Genomic DNA, 22,535 nt, shown 5'->3' on the forward strand with positions numbered 1-22,535 from the left:
TGGATATGCATCCTAGAGATTTGGTGTCTTCGACAAAGTGCTTTGGGATAATTTGTACTACATTTTCACTCATTTGGATTTGATCTAAATAAGCGAAAACAGATCTCAATCAGTTTTATCTTTTGATAAAAGCATCCTAGTAAAAAACTCTCTTCTGCAAAGTTGTTCATTGAGGCATTTTTGACATTTCTTCCGAAAACACTTACACTCTATCACTGACGTGAAAGACGCTGTATGACATTTAAAGTAAAAACATAGAAAAAAACGGTTTTGAAAATTTTTTCAAGCATATCAAGTTGTGGATTGTCGACTGTATTTGCATCATATAATATGACTGTTATTAAACACAATACTATCACCTTAAAAACATCATAGGTTGATACACATATGAGCCAAATATTCATGAACTCCATTTAAAAGTTTATTAGATTATCAGTTCAGTGATGACTTCTTGAAAACACTTTGTCAACATTCAAGAGTACATTTCAAAAATATAAATTATTGAAAAACTTATAGAATATAAGAGTTTTTTAACACATTTTTATCAAATATTCAAACCGCCACAACAAAAAAGCCCCACGTGGCCCCACTTATCTTTCTTCCCGATATTAATACTAATGTTCTTGACTAGTAGTAGACAAAAAATTAGCTGCCGTCATCTGCCGCTTCATGAGTTTTCCTGGATTTTGTAAAACACTATTTTTGGACAGTTTTTATTGAAAATATAAATAAATTTAAAATGTTTTCTTGTCAATTATGTGAATTTACTTTGTTATTGTTAAGCTGCATATACTTGATGACATATTTTTATATTTTTTTTTTTTGTTGTACGAAAAAATGGCCAAAATCGATTTTTTACAGTTTTTACTAAATTGTCATATATTGTCATCCACGTCAGTGACAAAGTGTACGTGTCTTCGGAACAAATGTCAAAGATGCCTCAATGAACAACTTTTTAGAAGAAAGTTTTTTGCTAGGATGCTCTTATCAAAATATAAAACTGATCTAGAACTTTTGCCCACCTTACTTCACCCGTAGTATCTTGATATAACGTAAATGAAATAGCACAGTAAGTTTAAGGTTTGGTTTTAGAATTTTGTCCTAATACTCTACCACATTTTTGTTACACGACTATTAATAAAAAAAATCTTAGTTATTGGCATGCTTAGCTTGAAGATTTTTGTATATTTTTCGATAATCTAGGTAATTCAAAGTACTTCGGAGTTAAAATATAACCGCGTGCTTTGAGTGGTCGACTCTCAAGGGGCTCCGTGTTTTAAAGGTTGAATCGCCAATCTAGCGAATAGCGAATCGTTTTTGCAATCTGTGAGATTGTTCTAGTAAATTCGTGAGATCTGTGAGATTGTTCTAGTAAATTCGAAAAAATACCAAGTTGTTTTGTCACATTGATGATTATAACCGCATAAAAGTCACATTGAAATTAAAAATGAGCCTCGTAATGTAATAGCAATGAAAGTTCTATCAGAATTTTTTTTCTGACTATTTACCTTGTATGCGATATGAGTTGAACAAAATATCAGACTCAAATAAGCACTTTTGAGTTGCTGGTAATATTTTGAAATTTTAGTTTCATCCCACATTGCAATAAAATGCACACTTGGTATTCCATTAACTTAATGCCTACTTTTGACAGTTACAAATATGTAGTTATGGGCAGAGTAGGGGTTTTTACTAGAAAACAAATTTTTGACCACCAAACACAAAAAAAAACTCTTTTTCAAACCCCTACTTATCTTAAATACGTTCTAAACTGCAAAACCATTCATATTGTATATTGCAATACCAAATTATCTCAGATTTATGCATAAAAATTGAAAAACAAGAACATCAAAAAACAAATTTCGGATAATCGAGTCTAAAAATCCGGATAATCGAATCCCGGATAATCGAGTCCCCGGATAATCGAGTCCCCGAATATTCGAGTCCGACCTGAATTGAAGATGTTTGTACAAACAATTTAAATCTACAATAAGAAAATTATGTTCAGTAAGGCTGATAAAAATATTAATTTTATTTTATGTCCGAGGTCATTTGGATGGTAAGAAAAAAAAAATAACTAACAAAAAAAATTGAAAATACGATACGCGTATTTCGATGTCAACTGAAAGGCCGTTTTCAGTGTCGTGTACTCAACTTGAGTCTAATACACGACACTGGAGACGGCTTACAGTTTAGGTCGAAATACGCGTATCTGTCAAAAGTAACACATTCTAAAGGAATTAAATGGAATAGTACTGAATTCGATTTTCATTTACTAATAGGTATTCCACTAAATAGCTCGAAAGATTTTTTATGAAAAAAGTTTTTATTTTAAATTCTCTTGACGTTAATCTTGACGCCTTTTTCTATCGTCTTCTGGATTATCGTTACAGATCGGAAGTCTCCAATGAACATTAAGGATTGATATTCTCTGCTTCGGTGAGATGATCTCTTAAATAGATAAGCGTGACACAAGTTTCTACGCCTGGTTTGCTACGTTCCACTCATGAGATGGTGGGAATGAAAGGAGTTATAATTGACAGTGAATGCAAATCATTTTAAGATTAATTTCAAAACACAGATCCTGCCTTCAGTGCTTGCCTATTTGTTCCGATGGAGCGTATGAGATGCCATGAGTTCCACCGAAGACGATGACTGACGGACTTTAAAGCCTGCGGGGCCCAAATAGCCGTAACGGTAAACGCACAGCTATTTAACTAGACCATAATGAGGGTCGTGGGATCGAATCCCACCAGTCGACGATGGAAATTTTCTCGACTTTCCAGAGCATAGAGTATCTCCGTACTCGCTACACAATATACACATGCAATAATGGTCAGTTGGCAAAGAAAGCTCTCAGTTAATACCTGTGGAGTTGAGAAGCAGGATATGTCTCAGTTGTGACGTAAAGCCATAAAGAAGCAAAAGAGACCTTCGGTCGCGCCAATTGTTGCCCCGTCGCCTTCACCGCCTCGTTTAATATGGTGTACCGGTTCGTTATTCGGAAGGCTGATGTCGCGCGTAGGAGAACCTCATTCTTTCAATATCTGTCTTTTATTTTCCGCGCACTGTCTCTACCGCTCCGTATAGTCGTCTCTAGTGGAAATTATATTGCGCTGTTTAAATATCTACATATTCCATCACATCGTAGGCACGCAGTCCCGACTCTGAAGACGACGACGACGACGATGATCGTGGAATTACAATACAGTAATAATTAATTTACACTATAAAAGCCAAGCAAAATGTATTCAATGAATGCTAAATATCAATTGAATGATCTCCGGCAAGCGATAAGCGCGGAAGGCGTTGCACAGTGGTTCGAGGGCGGTCAAAATTAAAAAAAAACTAAAATGTTTACTACGGATGACAATGTTTTTTTTTCAATTCCTTTACACTTTTGTAGTTAAAATCCAAAGTTTGAAGCAGATTTATTAAATTTGAATTTCATGCAACTTTTTAAGCGGATAGTGGACATATTTTTTTTTTCAATGCAATTTATACTTACAATCTATAATTCACCACCTAATTATGAATTTAAAAAGGGCTCAAATCGTGAGGAATGACGTATTTTTAAATACAAATAACATTAAATTTGTGTCATTTCATTTTTACACCGTGTTTTTTGCTCAACATGAAATTTACGTCACATGTAATATTAGTCATTTCGTAGTGTGAAATTTATTAACTACGTTAGACCGAAGTATGTTAGGACAACGTTTGTTTGGCCGAAGTAAGTTAGAACGAATCATAAAGTCGAACGTGTCATTAGGCCGAATGTTAAGATTTGAAAGTTTCGGTATAATGACTCATTCGGCCAAATTTTGATGTAATAATCCATTCGGCCTAACGTACTCCGGCCCAACGTACTTCAGCCTAATGACTTTAATCAAAGATACAGAATTCATGGAATTTTTGAAAAGTTTCTCTACAAAGTTATCTCAAAGTACTATAAGGTAAAAATTTATTTAAACATAAAAAACAAAGCAATTTGGGAGAATAAATCCACATAGACATGCTTCTACTCGCAAATTGAGTATGAGAACCAGTGTTGTTAACAATCACGATATTTGACACGTTTTCGTTGATATTCGACAGCCTTTGCCTTCAACATTCACAACACGAGCGATGAATCGAACGTATGAAATATAAATTTCAATTGAATACAACTGACATTCATTCCACAGTTTTAGTGTTTCTCGATGTTAATTCTACCGCTTGTACTCTGTGTGAGAGGTGACGATAGTGGATGAGTGTAGAGAAATCGTTTGACTGCAACCGTGGAAGCGAAAAGAACGTGAAAAATGTTAAATGTTCACAGCACTGATGAGAATAGACTGAAGGCATAGACATAATAAAGATGCAAATAACCTGACGAAACGATTGACACTTGTATTAAGGCAGTTAATTAAGATAACTTTATTAGACATTTTTAGTTGTTTGTCTTCATCTTATGTGTACTTCTTTTAGTTTATTAGTTTCATAGAATAACACACCGTGGGATTGAGGACTTATTTTCGAATTAACAAAATGTTGATTCAACAAGTGTGGAGGATCCTATTAACATTATCCTAATAATCAATCCAGGATAAAACAGAAATTTGAAATTAAAGTCCATTATGTTTGAATGTTTATAGATTGAACCACTGTGCGTTGGCGGGTTGGAGAACTGAAAACGGTTTCAACGAGAGGACGCACCCAGTGCGTGTTTGTGTAGGTGTAAAGGCAGTAATTTGTGTTAGGTGTAAAAGCTCACGTCTACATTTTGTGTAACTGTAATATTGATCATTTGTTTACAAACCTTCTTAAATTTTTTACTTGCGAGCAGCATGATCAAAACACTACCCTTTTTAATTAGTTGTGCCTAAAACGACGCTGTACAAATTTATATTGAAGAGCATCGCCTAAAATGACATCATTTTAATTCAACCTCACCTATTGAGTCGTGTCATCACATATTTCAATTTAATTACAACATTCGTGCGTCACTCCTTTCATGCACTTATCCAATCCCCGGGGTCGTTTTCCCAAGCGTATAATTAAATAAAAGACCGTACAAGAGTTTTAATTTCACATTCTACATCCTTCACAAAAGAAGCAGGGAAAAAGCGCTGTCCTACCTTAATGACCACAGCTATCAGCAATCTGAACGAACGGGCGAATGACGTAATTCCGGTCTGTAACCACCCCCTTCATGCCAGAATTCTACCAGCGGGCTGCCCTTTTGTACAAACGGCGAGAAAACCAGGTTGCCTTGAATGGCATGCAAGGATGCGCGCAGCTGCAGTGACAAACTCTGCTTGCAAGCATAAGTGAATGAATGAATGGAAACCCGACTAGCGAATTATATCATAAGTGTATCCTATTGAGATACAATGTTTCATTACAAGATTATATCAGACTATGTTACAATCAGTTTAATAATAAATCAGGTAACAAAAGTTATAACAAATCTAGTTATAATTCACTTAATTCAGTTATAATTGGAACAAAGTGTAAATATCGTTTATCATTATAACAACTTAATATCATATGTTGTTATGATGACAGGACATGATTTAATTAAGTTTAATTGTATGAAGAATAATTGCCAAGAACGTCATGTTTTTCTATACAGAAAACCAAGTTCATAAGTTCGTAACCATAGTATAACATAGTATTACATAGTCAATTAGCATAAAACAATTTGTGTTCAGCAGATTACATTCGCATAATGAAGTTTGAATCATTTATTCGTCCGAATTTATTCAAAAAATCAGAAAAATAATTCACTTTTCTCATAACTTCACTGCCCATAAAGGCATAACTGTCCCATATGGAATTAGTAGGCATTGAGAAAACAGCGCTTAAAGTTTGAAGTTTGCATTTTCATACAAATGTTTATAATTTTCTAGTAAATTTTCGAATGCAATATTCAATTTGCTAATATTGATCAGTAAAAAATATAGAGTTGAACATAATTCCAGTTTTGCAGTTGCTATTGAAGTTCAAAGTTCATATAGAGACTGTTATGCCTTTATTTTTCAATATGGGACCGCACCAACTTCATATTTTTCCACAAAATTTTCAAACAAAGTGTATGAACTTCCATATGCCTTGTGAAGTGTATATTAAAACATGAATGTTGGAATGAAAAAAGGTGTTGGTTCGAAAATCAATATGGGACAGTTATGCTTTTATGGGCAGTTCAACTGTCACGCACCTAACTTACCGGTATACTCCTTATTTGCCCACTCCCATAAGAAATCAATGTGATAGGCCAATTTAGGAACCGAAGTTAAATCTCTGACCGAAACTGGTTTTTGTAGCCTATATTAACCAACGAGATTTTCAAAGCGAAAAAATGGTTTTAGCTCAGTTCTGATATTTTTTATAATAATTGAAAGCTTGTATGTATTTGCAGTACATATATGGCTTCCCACATAATTTTAAAGACATTTTTTCTTAAAGTGGCAAAAATCGGTGTTTCTAACTTAATTTATATTCACCCAGAGATATTTGTAACAAAATACATATGTTACAATTCGGATACTCTGGTCAAAATTTTAGTTATTTTATCATCATTCTGCATCTATTTAATAACAACCGTTGTTAGAAAAAAACATATCATAACTAAATAACTTATCTAGTTGCAACTCTGTTAGATTCACCAGGACGGGAAATGAAGCCCCGGGATCGATGACCTTATTTCTGCACTGCAGGCCCCAACCATCCTCGCTCGAATAAGGCAGCTTGAAGACTGTGCGGGAGTGACCGTGGTGGGTTTATGGCAGAGAATACATAGTTCGGAACTAGGTTATACGTGACCTCATCCCGGTTGTTTCCGAGTTCGATGACGTCAATGAAAATGTGCAGCAGATTCCGGTGTTTTCAGAAAGCGCACGGTCACCGATGACGATGACGTCAATGGTGCACTTTGCTCCGGGTCATCGGATGCGCTAGAATGCACCATCAGAGTTGGGGCACTTTAGTGCTGTGTTTGGAGAAATTGAAATTAATTAGGTTTGCGTGGCCCCGCAAGAGTTGGTCGAAGTATTGTTTTGTTCCGGGTGATTGAATTATCTTTTGATATATTGTGTAGAGTTGTTTTTGTTCTGGATTATTGTCGTTTTCATTAGTTTTTTATTTTCGCATTCCCTTCTACGCTTTGGAATATTTTCTAATACCAAATGCCTAATTAAGCAAAATTTGAGAGCTTTCTTTGCACGAAGATAATCTATGCCCTTGGATGTCAAGAAAATTTACAATTTGAGAAGATCCTCGATTGGTGGGACTCGATCCCACGACTCAGCGTGATCTTGCTACGACTACATGGGCCTATAAAAGTATGTAATCGCTTCATCGAGTAGTATTAAATATTGCAAAGAAAAGTAAAGAATTACTATAACAGCAATTTGCGTTCTCCGGTGATTCTAAACTTTTTGAAGCGTTGCAAAATTGAAGCCGGATACTGCAATACTTGGGGAAGCGATTCCATACTTTTAGCGGATAGTGTATATCGGTTTATGGACAAAAGGTCGAAAGACAAAAGGTCGAAAGGACAAAAGGTCGAAAACGATTTGCATGGTGGGAAATTTTTCCTTCTTTGAAAAAAGATTTTCGACATTTTGTCCATTCTTTTTTGTTCTTCGACCTTTTGTCTTTCGACCTTTTGTCCTTTCAACCTTTTGTCTTTCGACCTTTTGTCATAGATTCAATTTAGAGAAAATCTCAATAAAATAATTGGAAACATTTGGAGAAAATGTTGAAGAATTACTTGAAGGTTTTTTGAGCAAAGTTTCCGATGAAATGTCTCTAAAACATCAAGAAGGGTAATTTACGGCTTCGGCAACCGAATTTCAAACGCCAAACATACAGTGTTTCTCTATCAAAACGGGAGCTAATGAGATTTCCGAGACTGAACAAACAATATCGCCAGAGATATCATCAATTCAATTCGCCTCAAAATGCGACTGATTTGGAGCTGCCGATCAGATTCGTCTGCAGTTCTTATGGGAAAGCGGCCGAAGAGAATTAGGCTGCCGACAATAGTCACATTGACAAGAGATGTTCAAAGCGTTGTTAAAACGTTTCCAAAAAGCTTTTATCAAATCTGTCGGTGTGAATCGATAGAGGATTGAGCAGCGCATAAATGTAAACAGACTACCACGTACTTTGTGCGACATCAGCGTCAGCTACTCAGCTACCGAGGATACGTAAATTCCCCTAGATATCAGAGAAAAAGCAGCAGCAATCCTTACGATGGGCCGGATCCGATTCTTGGCATTTTGATTCATTTCCGCAGGTACAGAGTTCATATTTGGCCACAATGAGCGTCGTATTGAAGTGCTCCTTATTGCAAAGTTTCAAACAATTCGGCTGAGAAAAAACTCCTATTCGAAATGAAGCTTGGATGTACGTGAGTAGTTTTTACCTTATTTGAAGACATCTGTCCGCAAAAGTCTATGAAAGAATCTATGAAGTAATCTTAGGAAAAAAAGAAATACCTAAAAAACTTCTGAAACTATTACGGAAGAATCCCAGGAATAACTCTGAAAAATTTCGTAGAGGAGTTTTCGGAGAAATGTCAGGTAGAATTTCTAAGAAATAAACCCAGGAAGAAAACATAAAGCCATTTTGAGAAATTCCATTATGAACACTGGGCAGAAAAATACTGTGAAGCAATTCTTAAAATTTTGAAAAGACTACATGAAAAAATGCCTGGATATATTTAAGAACTTCTCAAGGAATTCCAAGGGATTATTTGGAGAAATTCTTGCAGAATCTATAAACGAATTCTTGAAGGATTTCCAGGTGAAATAAACCCAGGACACATGAATGCGTGAATTTCATCAGGAATTCCCTATATGCCTCATCTAAGAAAAAATCTTTAAGGAATTTCTGAAGGAATCAATGGAGAAATTAATAAAGCAGAGTTGCATGAGAAATTCAGTTTTATTTTTCAAATTGATTTCTAATCATTGCCCTATGGGCCAGGGACGCAATCTGGCGGGACAAAATTAATAACTCTGTAACGAAGCATTTCCGGCATTTGAAGTCTACGCCAAAGTAAGTTTTTTGTAACAACGAGAACCATCTACTGACATACACGGATAGTTCGTAAATCGTCAAAGTAGTTTTTTGTAACAACGAGAACCATCTACTGACATACACGGATAGTTCGTAAATCGTCCGCATATGTGGCGTCACAATTTAACTTTGTGAAGCTCTAGAGACTTGGCATGTTCGGCAAAGTTGTTCGTTTTGATGTTTTTGCCAAGTTTGACATTTTTCTTAAGAACCATGTTATATAATATTTTTGCTGATAAAAATAAGACAAACACAAAATTTAGTGAAGAAATTTTGATAATACAACGCATATAAATAAAAAATGAGATATTTTCATTTTCATTTTTTTTTTAATTGTATTACTCCAATACAGTTAAATTTGTTAAATATAGAAACTTTAAAGTAGATGGAGTACCGTGTACCTTTTAATTCCGCTCCTAAATGCTTATCTTTGACAGATACGCGTATTTCGACTACCACTTGCAGTCTTCTTCAGTGTCAGTTACTGACACTGAAGAAGACTGCAAGTGGTAGTCGAAATACGCGTATCTGTCAAAGATAAGCATTTAGGAGCGGAATTAAAAGGTACACGGTACTCCATCTACTTTAAAGTTTCTCTATTTGAGATTCTGCTCAGAGGATTCGAACATTCATTAAAGAGTTGTTAAATATGTTGCCTGAGAATTTTAGTTGCGATTTTTTGCGTTTTTAGTGGTTGAAAAATTGTTCTATTTTTTCACATATTTTCGTTATTTCCTAATGTTTATGCGTCGTTTTATTAAAATTTCTCCACTAGAGTTTGTGTTTGTTTTATTTAAATCAGCAAAAAAAAAACATCATGTGACATGGTTTCTAAGAAAAATGTCAAACTCGGTGAAGAACACATTTTTTCGCTGATTTGATCTTTTTTCGCCAATAACTCGAAAACAGTAGGCTGTGGAATTTTGGCGTCTTCGAGAGAGTTGTTTATTTTATCAAAATGAACCACTTTGCCAACCATGCCAAGAATCGAGAACATCACAGTAAAAAGTAAGATTGTGGCGCCACTTATGGGGACGATTTACGAACTATCCGTTTATGTCAGTAGATGGTCCTCGTTGTTACAAACAACTATGCCGAAGACAGCAGGAGACCTTCCTTAGCCGAGTGTTTAGAGTTCGCGGCTATCATGCTGAAGGTGTTTGGGTTCGATTCCCGGTCGGTCCTTCCTTTCCTTGACTTCCCTGGGCATATAAGTATCGTCGTACCTGCCACACGATATACGAATGCGAAAATGGCAACTTTGGCAAAGAAAGGCCTCACTTGATAACAGTGGAAGTGCTCTTAAGAGCACTAAGCTGAGAAGCAGGCTCTGTCCCAGTGAGGACGTTAATGTAAAGAAGAAGAAGTTTACATGTTGTCACGATGAGAAGGATTCCAATAAATTGGTCAGATAAAATAAAGTATCTAGGACTCATGTTAGATGCAAATTTAAATGTCAAAAATCACATTGAAGGAATTCAAGCCAAATGCAATAACAAGTGTTTGAAAACACCGAAACATACCGTTTTGATTCATATTACGGACAGCTTTTAATTCCGGACACTTTTCTTTGTATGGGAAACATTTCACACGAAATGTTTCAATTTCTGCTGTTCAAAAGTTCGCACTTTTGTAGTTTGTTTTAATAAGCATTTTTCATCGATATCTATGAAAATTAACATTTTACAACTGCATTAGACGTCTGTTTAGTGGTTTAGCAATTTCAATTGATAATTTGACTTCTTGATTTATGGTTTTCATGAGCTGTCCGGAATTTGAATCAAAGTGTCCGGAATTCAAGACAAAAGTAAGGAAGCGTCCGGAATAAGAATCGTGGAAAGTCCACACATTAGTATTCATTTAAAATTATTCACGTTGCGGAATAAAAATCTTCGCCCACAATTCGAAAGCTAAATGTTTTCAAGGCTCGATAATGCGGAAGAAACATACAAACTGATTTATTTTACATGCTTTTTGATCAGTTTTACTCCACTGAGGCCTTAAGTGTCCGTAATATGAATCAAAACGGTTATTTCAAAAGTTATTAAGTTGAGTGACCCTTCATCATCTACGCCAAAGATCTTCATCAATCATTCTCAAACTGTTTCCAATCGATTGGAACCGGTACCACACCGGACTCATAAAAAAGGCCTCAATAGTTATGTCAGTTATAAAGCACCAAATGTAATTCTACACCTCTGCATCCCAACCCAACAGCACCGAAGCCGACTTTAGCAAACGCCATCGCCTTCGAGGAACTCTCGCTGCGTACGCGCCATATTTTGCGTTGTCACACATATTTTCGCCTTCGCGACCCGCGTAGCATTTTAATCTTTTGCGTGGATGAAATATGCTGAATAAAAAAAATGTTATGAATGATTATATTTTTCAGGCCTGCGCCATCGCCATTTAACAACGCAAGCACATCCGCTTCGGGTGGCCTATGGCTATATGGCGTGGCGTGCCGTGGTGGCTTGGTGGCCACGTTTTGCGACGACAATTTCGAAAAGTGCCTACGCGAACAAGCACCCTGCCTGGAGTCTAGTACTACGGTGTGGCTGAGAGTGGTGGGCGGGGTGCTCCCTCAAGACGATCGCCATCGGCCTAGGGCTGCGTAGAATTAATAGTCGTCCCCGGTTGGGTTCATTGATCAGCGTACGCTCCTGCAGCAAGACAATATCGTGTTTGGTAAACAGGAAACGGTGATCGATTTCCAGCTAAATTTCGTGGCTTGAGGGTGATTGCGCTTAAAACTAACTTGATTAATCGATATGTTGGTATCACAAACAGAAAGTGTGCGAATGAAGCGCGCTAGCTTTTAATTGCTTTAGGCTTTTTTTAAAACAATTATAGTTATAACGACATTGTTTATAACCACAACAATTTTGATTGTATTGATTGATATTGTTGCTTTTGATTGATTCAAAAATATAGAACCAATTTCAAGGGATATTTCCATGTCTACAAAAAATTCATTATTTAGTGGATTGTGTATTTAAAACACACATTATTCTAGGATTCTTCTAGGATTATTTTTTCCTAGATGATATCATAGGGAACTCAGGGCTGGTAGCGAATGATAGTCTTAGATATAAGATCTTTAGAGAACACTTGCCTGAAAAAAAAAACGAACTTGAACCAAAAATAAACCATCTATTGTACAATGTTGTGATAATAAAATATTCTCCAAAATAATTAAATATCACTCGAATATGGAACAACGATTAAAACGGTCGATTTTTGGAGCTTATCAATATCAATGATTGTTGGAGAAAATCAAGTTATTTTTTGAGCAACAATTTTACAGATATAATTTAATCAATTTTCCCGTATATTTTTAAAGAAAAATATTTTAAATTTGAAGGGAATTGATATGAGTAGAAACTTTTGATTAAAAGTACATCCTGACGGAAGTGCTAATATAGTATTAATATGAAAAATAACTTACGCCTTCAAAAAGTTACTTATTTAGTCCCCACGTCACATTTTAAGCACAATAGAAACACAATTGCTTTATTCTTAGCAGACCTATCAAAGTACATTGACAATCATCAAAATTAGCAACACTGCTGTAATAAAATCGATTTTATTTTCCACATGTTATTCTGAGATTACCAATTGAAGAATTCGGAGAGAACCGTTTACAATTTGCTGTAGATTGATAAATATGCGTACATGATTTCAAAAGTATGAGACTTTTTAGTAAAACTACCTTCAACTAGAAACTTTGATATAAAAAATCATATCATAACACGTTCTGTTATAATCTTGTTTCTTCCGTCTGGTCGGGGTCCCCCGCCAATTGAAAGATTTGAACCAGTGCTGGGAATGGCTTGAATTTTCGCGAAAATCACGTGGCTCTCTCAGTACACTGCCGTGAATCGCAAGTCAGTCCCATCTGCATTTTCGTCAAAATTGAGTTGAGTTCAGTTTTCAACATATCTTTTCAGCTGCCCTTATGAGATTATAAGATTTGTTCAGAAAAAGTAGGAAAAAACAGCAAGTCAAATTGTCCCATAATGAAAAGTAACCGCATATCAGTCCCACTACAGATTTCCGCATTGTATAACACAAAAATGAATCGTCTTCTGTTCGTTTTTATATTTTTCTCATGAAGATATCGTACTCAAAAGCAAACTGTGAAAGTTTCATTAAGATTTGAACATGTTTAAATCCTCTGGAATTTTTTGAATATTTTTATGGAAAACTAGTTTGGAAACTTCACACCCCATTTTCTCAATGCCTACTTTTTACAGATGGGACTGACTTGCGATTCACGGCAGTACAGTAGTTCAAAAACGTGAATCTCATCAAGTAGCCTATGTTGGGTGCACGAATTTTCTAAATCATGAGTGTCATTGAAGGCTCTAAATGCGGGAAATGCAGCGGGAAATAGAACATTTTTCTACAGTAGTTTTGAGTTGCCCTTAGCAACGGGTGTTTTGCTATTTTCAAGGCATTTTGACTACAGCAGCGATGGGCGTGAGTTTCACTGGCTTCGCTGACTGTGATTGGCTTTGCTTGGCTACTGTAGAGTGAATTTCAGATTTTTTCCCAACCCTGATTTGAACCATCGCCATACTTGGCCCAATTTCATCATTTATCTGATGGGAAAGGAAAAGGTAGGGAGTGATGGGAGGAAATAGGGGTGGGGTCCCTTGAATAGGGATAATCGCATATGCATGGAGATGACTCAGTAATATACAATTTTGTTAGACGACAAGACTCCAAATTATTCCAACATTTCTTTAGCAAAGTTGTCGCCCAGGAATTTATCTGAATCTTCACCCAGCACTTAGAAATCGGAATATTTGACTAAAAGTCAATGAAGTCATGCGATGCTCCATTGCGAGGTAGCTCATCAGCCAATTAATTTCCAGCTATGGAAGAATGGTCAGGAACCCATACAATGCTTACAGTGTTGACTGAATTCAGTTCCTCAATTTGGCATGCAATTACATGCCTCGACCTCGAGTTGGCTGAAGTACGAGCTTTTATAGCAGCCTGACTTTCTGATCAGAAGTATATGACTTTACCCATTCCGCGTTGCCGAAGTGCTGATTGCACTCCACACATAAGAGCAAATGTTTTCGCCTGAAAGCGGTGCAGTGTCGAAAAGGTAAGTAAAACTGATTCAGCCTTAGCTCACGAGAATATACATCAGCACAAGCCTCTCTTCGAGAAGGGAGCCATCAGTGTAACATACTATATTGTTTGATATACTTCTTTCCAAACAGCCAGACGTCTACTCTTTTCGTGAAGGTGATAAATGTCATGTAAGAAAGGAGATAAGCAATTGTAATATCACTTGGAGTAAGGAATTGTCCTTATTCACCAAAAGTGGAAACGACGAAGTGTGCGTAGAACCACGATTCACTGGGTTTTTCTGCAGTAGAAATGGGTATTCATGAACGGTAAGAGCAAGAAAGTGCTTCTTGCTTAAGATGTTCGTGTAGTGATGCAACGTCGAAAAGAGACTCGAGTGCTGCCGTGAGGGTCGTAGAGAACGCACCATACATCACCATCAAGTTCATTTGGAAATGGCTGATTGGATTGTTCTCACCAACCACACAAGACATCCATATGCCAATATTGGTCGAACAACTGTTTTGTAAATCCTTTTGAAATACTAGGGTTTGAGGCATCAAGTTTTACCAAAGGTTTGCCAAGCTTTCGTAACTCTGAGGTTGATGTGAGGTGTCTAGGAATGTTTGGAATCCAGAATGATTCCGACATACTTTACTTGATCAGTCACATCAATCTCAGTGCCAAGAAGACTTTAAGGTCGGATTCCATCGCGGTTTTGTATTTCCGTAAAAAGAACAATAGATGTTTTATTCGAGTTAACTGAAAGGCCATATTGGCGATACCAACTCTCGACTACCTTAAAAGCACTTTGCATCAGGTCGAGCAGGGTGCTCATGCACATACCAACTATCAAAACAAGATAGTTGTCGGCAAATCAATAAGTTAGAAAACCGCTAGCATATCTTCTACGAGATTCCACAAAAGTGGTGATAAGACTCCCACTTGGGGGCACCCGCAAACACTCAATTTCCGAATCGCAGCTTGGCGCAATGTCTAGAAGAGAAGCTTTTAGCATTTGGTAAATTTAATTGGTGATTTGCTTGTCTCGCAGGAAACCATTTTCTAGGTGCACACTTAAAATACTTCACACAAAGCTTTTACAGTTTGATGCAGACAATACTCCCAATAAATCAGCTGAATCGAATAGTTTCTGACCGTATTTTAGTTTAAAATATATTCCACAATTATCTGAAAAAAAAAACATATGCATTAATGAAATCAAGTAGAACGTTTCTTCAACACTTTTAACAGTTGATAGTTTTTGTGTCACATCAAATGTATATTTTTTTAGCTTGGCGAAGTAATGACCACTAACTCCTAGGCATACTCGGATCATTTTGATGAAAATTTAGGCTTGACAGCAGCCTGGCTGCTTGTTGATATCCAGTTCGCACCCCCTAGGTAATTAGTATAAGTATAAGCAGCTCTTGGCGTTGTGTAGCTTCCAATATGGCATCGAAAGACATAGTTTCCTCAATATACAACAATAATCCCAAACAGGATTGTTTCTGAGCAAATGCTTCCTCGATATCGTATGCAACTTTGTGAAAAGAGTCACTGTGGACAGATTGGTAAGCATATCGATTCACATGAAAAAGCATGTTTGCCAAATACATATCACGGAAGTGATAATCGATAAGATAGGTTAGACTGAATGGTCTAAAACTCTTCGCTTCTTCATACGACGCATGTCTTCCTTTCGGGATAAGCTTCACACTATTATCTCGCCTGGATCTGGGAATATACCCGGTAGCAAAACTACTTACAAATCCCTTCTGGAGCAGAACAGAATAAATCCCATCTGCTCCTGGAGATTCGAAAGAAGCCAAATTATTAAGTGCTCATTGAATCGATTCAGTAGTTACGATACTACGAGCCGAAGCCAGAGATTCTCATAAATACATGAAAAGATATTTGGTTCATCCATAGATGCTATATCCACACATCCGGGAAATGTGTATTGAATAAACTATCTAAAACTTAAAACTTCTTCATCGGAAAAAGTAAAGTCATCATTAGGTAAGCAAATGTAGTACACTTGGAAATCATTAGATTTTGCAAAGATTTTGTACAACTGACTGACCTTACTCAAACTGGAAACATTTGTACAAAGATTGTTCCAGCCGGATCGTTCAGCAGACCAAAGAGCCTTCTTGTAACCCTTGCGAGCCGACTTGAACGGCTCTGATCCAGTCCAAAATAAAAATATCTTCAAAAATTACCAAAAACCTTCAATAAAACATTTTTAAATTCACGGAAAGGATGCAAGAATACCAGGGACCCAGATAGCCGTATTTCTAAACGCGCAACTATTCAGAAAGACTAAGCTGAGGGTCGTGGGTTCAATCAAATCCCACTGTTGTCGCATAACTTTTCGGTTTGGAAATTGGCTCGACTTCTCAGGGCTTAAAAGTATCTTCGTACCTGCCACACGATATAGGGAACTGGATCCTATTCTTGGCACTTTTGATTCACTTCGGCAGAGAGGTTTTTTGAAAGCTACAGAGCTCATATTTGGCCACATAGCGCGTCATATTAATGCGCTCCTTATTGTAAAGTTTCAGACTATTCGGCCGAGAAAAACCCCCCATGCCATAGTGAATCATGGAAGTGCCCAAGTGGTTCTGCACCCTACACATGCAAAAATGGTCAATCAGCAAAGAAAGCTCTCATTCAACTGTGGAAATGCTCATAAGAACACTATGCTGAGAGTAGGCTCTGTTCCAGTTAAGTCATAACGCCAAAAAAATATGAAGATGCTAGAATACCACATCTTTCGAATGATGGTCTTTAGCTTTTCGTTAATAACCATTTCAGATACACCGTGCAGCAGACATTTCGCATTACGAATCGTTGAAACGATCTCCACAGGTGGGTCGAAGGATATTCACCAGCTATTTAGGGCTATTTGAGGAATTAATTTATCTCATAACCATGCCCTTTACCCTACGGCACATCACAGTGAAAATAAAAAATGCTGATTTGTTAAAAAAAAAAAAAATAACAACTTGTTCAAGCACTGCCAAATAAGATTGTCACAACAATGGTCTGTGGCTCAATACTAATGAAAATGGAGATGGGTCACTTGTCGGTCATGGATTGAACGGAGAACTAGGCCGCATCTTGATGGAAAAATATTCAAAACAATTATTCATGAATTTCATCAACGACATCTAATACGTAGAATCGTGTATTGAGCTTTCACTTGAACATAAACCTGGTTTAAGACGACATATTGGAAAAAAAAAACGGAGATACACCCTACCGCTCACGTCAGGTTACGTGACCGAACGAGCCGCGGAGGATCGCCAACGCGTACAGAGCTCGATATTAGCTAGGCAACCCGGTGACGGCGCGATAGTGGGAGTAGTATTTTTACGTTCATTCATTCATGGCGGCAGACACAGTGCGATATAACTTCATTCAAGTTTTACCACAAGTTTTGTCGCAACGTCGTCGTTGTTGTCGTCATGGGGCAACGGGCCCACGATTGCAATCGAGGCGTTTGTACGAAATTGGGCACGACCATTTTCGTTTGAGTTGGTGCGGGGGGTGCCATAGACGGTGAGTCGGACGGTTGTGTCACCTATCAACCAACGCAACTTGAAAGATAATTTCGAAGCGATCACAACTAGGTGATAAACTTGCATTACAACTTAAGTCGCACTAAAGTGTTGGTGCGATCTAATATTTAAGGATTTTTATTTAAAAGAAGTCAAAGTTTTGCTTCTTCCCAGAATTAATGATATTACTATTAAGGTGATAACAATGTTTTCGCTGTGTATTGAATGTATGGAATTTTCAATCTGAATATCAAATATCAAATACATTCGCAAGCATGTTTTTCCCCTCCCTTAGTACCAGTACAACCCAAAAATATTCATTAACTAGCTGCACTTACCTTACTAACTAGCATATCATTCTCGTCGAAATGTCTTCCAAACATCTTGGGCGTCTCGCCCGGAATCGGCTCAATCTTTATGCACACTTCCTGTCCCTTGCGGGCGGCTTCAATCTGCTTGTGATTAGCTTCGACCGACGTCACCACACCCAGGTCAACAAACTGCAAGTAGAGGAAAAAGGGAGAAAAATGAGAAACATTATTCGTCTACATCGTTGTTGCATCTTCTATTCGATATATTGCTACCAGATGTCATCACCCACATTGGGATAGTGTTTCTTCCATTGAACAACGACAAACATCGGAACCTACGTCAAACGACGACCGTATGTCTTCCCCCCAGACCCACAATCGCATATTAACACTAAAGTATTTGAAAAATTTCACGTGAGCTTTTGCGACACATGCCCGTCATCATCGCCGCCGGCCAAGAGCTGCTTCTGCTCTAGATTTCTAGAACCGACGACAACCGTCAGAGATCGCGCTGTTGCAAAATACTGTGTTGCTCTTCCGTCATCCCAAAACAAAAATCTTGTTATTTTGTTGAATGACAATTTCCCGATGAAGCCAGGCAGTTTATCATTTCATGCATGCTGTCGTCAGCTTTTCCCGGCGACTTTTTGCAAACAGAACAATAAACGAAATATCACCTTTGCCTGCGCAAACTTAGGCACCTTGCGTCTCGGTAGTTGTCGCGGCTCCGTTCGCTCTTGCCAATTCCGAGAAAATCTTAGTTCAAGCTGAGTTCACCTAGCAGAATTGGTTTTTGATAAACATTCGATAATTAAATTTGACCGATGCTAGTATAAAACAGCTTATTTAAATTAAAAAAGGGATCAAAAATAGACCAAACAGAGTAACAAAAAAACAAAAAAGAATCACAGTAAAGCAAAAAACCAAAAATTTTCATAATGATTTCTCAGAAAATTCTTGCATTTCACTGAGGATATCTTAAGTTTTATTGCAATTTATTCTGACAGAACGAAAACTATTGTAGCTTTTATCATATGCATTTTTTTTCATAATTTTCTCCAGAAATTTCATAAAAAAAAACAAGGTTTTTGCCTAGATACTATTGAGAAAATTTCTTGAGAAGTTCATTTAGTAATTCTTTTGCAAACTTCCTAACGAATTATTATAAGTATTTCATTTAACAATTCAATCTGGAATTTTACTTGCCAAGGTATTATTTCGAATATTTCTTTAGAAGTTGATTTAGTGAATCTTTTACAAACCTCATAAGGAATTCTTCCAAGAGTATCGTTCAAAAATTCAACCTGGACAACGAAGGACAACTATGGAATTTGCCTCAAAGATTCAGCAGGATCCTTTCCGAAGGGTTTTCAGAAGTTTTTCAAGAAAGTCACAAAACCTCTAGGACATAGTTTATGAATTTTCCTACGATTTCTTCCAAGATTTTGGTTGAGCATATTTTCAAGAATTCGACCAGTAATGCCGCTAATAGGTGTCTCCAGTGATTTCTAGAGATTTCCTTCTAAATTGTCGTTCACAATTTCTTTTAAATTTAAACCAGATTTTTGTCTTAGGATACCTTTTGGAGCTCATCAAGAAATTCGTTGAAAAATTTCCCAGAAATTATTGGAGAAATTATAGAAAAACAAATCCAGGTAGTATTTCTGAAAGCTATTCTTAAAACAATGTTGGCTAAGCAGTCTTTATAGAATTGAAAACGCTAGTTTTTGTTTTCCCGACGTTTCGGTCCGTTCGTGACCTTTGTCAAGAGTTATAAAATTTTAATATTACTGTAAAAAAAAACGACACAGACAATATCCATGTAGCTTAGGCACAGGGCTGGTAGCAAAAAGTGGTACCGAAAAAAATGATTTTAGTGAACATATTTGAGAAAAAAAAAGTGACTAAATCGTGACTTCCGATTCTCGATAAAGTGACTAGAAGTGACTTGAAAATCAAAACGTAATCATTTTTACTTCACTTCTACTACACTGCTTTATGATGAATATACAATATTATCTGCTGCAGGTCTAGTAGAGCACCAAATTTGGAATTTTTTATTGTACTTCCAAAATTTCAAGATACTGCCTATAATTTATCTAAACGGAAATGTTAACATTTAGGTAAATAATCCTTTTTTAGCAAATTTTCAATCTTTTCAAAATTTTAGAAAGATGCTTTGAAAAAGATCAACGTTTGTGTCTTTAATATCACCAAAATATTATATTTTGTAATGTACATTTTATTGGGATTTTGACACATTTGTGGCACTCCCAAAAAAGTTACATAAAAAACGCTAAAATTGAATTCTATGTTAACTGTGTATCTACACTTCAAAAGCATTTATTGAGGAATTTCGTTGGATATTTCTGGGAAGTTTCTGGAAAAATTAGATCCGTGGAAGATGTTTGTGAGCACTTACTTGGAGAAACTGTGGATGAATTCATTAAGGAATTCATATAAAGAATAACTGGTAAAATCTGCATATGTACTCTTAGAATTTGAAGTTTATCTGCAAAAACCCCTAAGATTTTATTTAGATACTTTGGTTTGAATATTTCTAGAAATAACTTCTGCAGTAATCTTTGGAAGCTGCACTCTTAAAAATAATGAAAACGTAAAAATGTGTTTTGAAAGATGTATTGAACGAAAAATGTAATTTTACATGATAAACGACATGAAAACAATGCCACTATGATTGACATTTCCCGAATCAGACACCATCGTATTTAAAACGTGACACAAATTTACGTCATTTGGCTCGCTTCTTTTATGTGCATCCATGATATATTCACCTTGCATTACTTGCCGAATACTGGCGACGTAAATGAGCTCTACTAGCGAAAATATATTAACGTACATTTTGAAACTATTTTTGTTTTCGTAGATAGAGCTAATCTGTAAACAAATAATATTACTTAATGAAATTATTAGTTTGCCCCCATGATAACTATATCAACTTCTTCACCTTCGTCTTTTATTCTTGACATTACGTCCTCACTGGGAAAGAGTCTGCTCATCTGCTTAGTGTTGTGTATAAGTGCACTTAAGGACATATCTCCATAAGTACCAAAATGTCCTCTAATATGGCACCTTGCTTCCCCCTTCACTTTCCGCTCCCTTCTCCCACACTTCTCACAGTGTTTTGGAGAGCGATCACAAAAAATGATTATTTGAAGTTACTAACCTTATTGTAGAGGGGTGGTTTCTTAACTGAAAGCATTCCATAATGTGTTTTTCACAAATTACCAGTTTTTGAATGCAAACACGTAGTTATTGCCGTGATTTGTGTTGTAAAATATCACTCACTACCGAATCACTTCTTCTTCGCGCACCGTGTTGTTGTTTGTTGGCTTTTCGATGCCCATTCTAAAACTCACTTTTAATAGTTTTTCTACTCACCGTAGCTATTCAAAAATCTGATGCGATAGTTGAAACACTTAAACTTTCCTCGCGCCGTGCTCCTCGGAAAAATCAATCACTTAAATTCATCGATTTGTGCTCGAAAAACGAACCGGAACGTGAATTCACTGGGCCAACATTGTTTATAAATGGGAGGCGCCGCTCTCGTTGATTGGAAGTGATGCCAGTTTTTATGTTTGTAATTAAAACTGTTTGGATGTTCATACGCTTGATTCAACCTCGTAATCTGCAATTTCAAAACACTCGAAAGGTGTACACAATGTCACAAGTGTTGCAAAAAATTGTTATGCGTGAGAGAAACAATGTACGACGCAATTAAACAGCAAAAATGAATATAAAATATTATACAGTACAGTTGACTGTAGAATTCAAATGCATACTGATGGCAACTTTCTTCGTCCGTGAGAAGCGAGAGAAGAGAGGAGAAAACTGCCAAAGTAAGTAAACAACACACGCATGGTGTGAAAAATGCTTATAATTTTGGTCAAAAAACATGTTTTCACTACCAAATGAAATAAATTGTGATTTTGAGCTTTTATGAAGCTTGTTTATGAATTCATATCGACAATAATATCTTTGTATGAAACGTGTGAAAGTAATACTGCCTACATAACTCTGTGGGTGGAGGTATACATGGAACATGATGATTTATTTTTGACCGACGCACATAACATTGTGCTCTGCCTTGTTGGGTGGCTCGAGAGGATGCTTTAGCGGGTGGCTCGAGTAGGTGACAACATTATGTTTACGATCTCAATGAACTTTCACCTTAAATACACAGTAATTAAACGAGAGCTATTTTGCCAAAATTGCCGTTTTTCGCATTCGCGTATTGCAGGCACGATAATCATCTATATCCAGGGAAGTCAAGAAAATTTATATTACGGAAAAATCCAAAATCTGAAAATCGTCATTATACACTGCGTTTTTTCTATGCTTATCGAGACTGGGAAACCGAGGTTTAGAGAATTCAGTTTGCTTTGAAATGATTTGAATCAATGATGCATTATTTTTGATCAAGTGAGCATATGAGCAATTAAATGCAAAAGGCGCGAATCCTTTGGAAAGCATTGAGTTTTGC

The 22,535-nt window shown here is 36.6% G+C and overlaps 1 protein-coding gene across 1 annotated transcript in view; it reads right to left on the bottom strand.

The window, feature by feature from the left end:
* Positions 1-22,535, bottom strand: part of LOC5571886 (eukaryotic translation initiation factor 5B) — a 314,657-nt gene that overhangs the window by 12,353 nt on the left and 279,769 nt on the right. The window contains exon 8 of the mRNA XM_021843131.1: positions 18,059-18,220. Coding sequence (XP_021698823.1) covers positions 18,059-18,220 — 162 coding nt within the window. The remainder of the gene's footprint in view (positions 1-18,058; positions 18,221-22,535) is intronic.

Source organism: Aedes aegypti, chromosome 2 (assembly GCF_002204515.2).
Source record: "Aedes aegypti strain LVP_AGWG chromosome 2, AaegL5.0 Primary Assembly, whole genome shotgun sequence".
Lineage (NCBI taxonomy): Eukaryota > Metazoa > Arthropoda > Insecta > Diptera > Culicidae > Aedes > Aedes aegypti.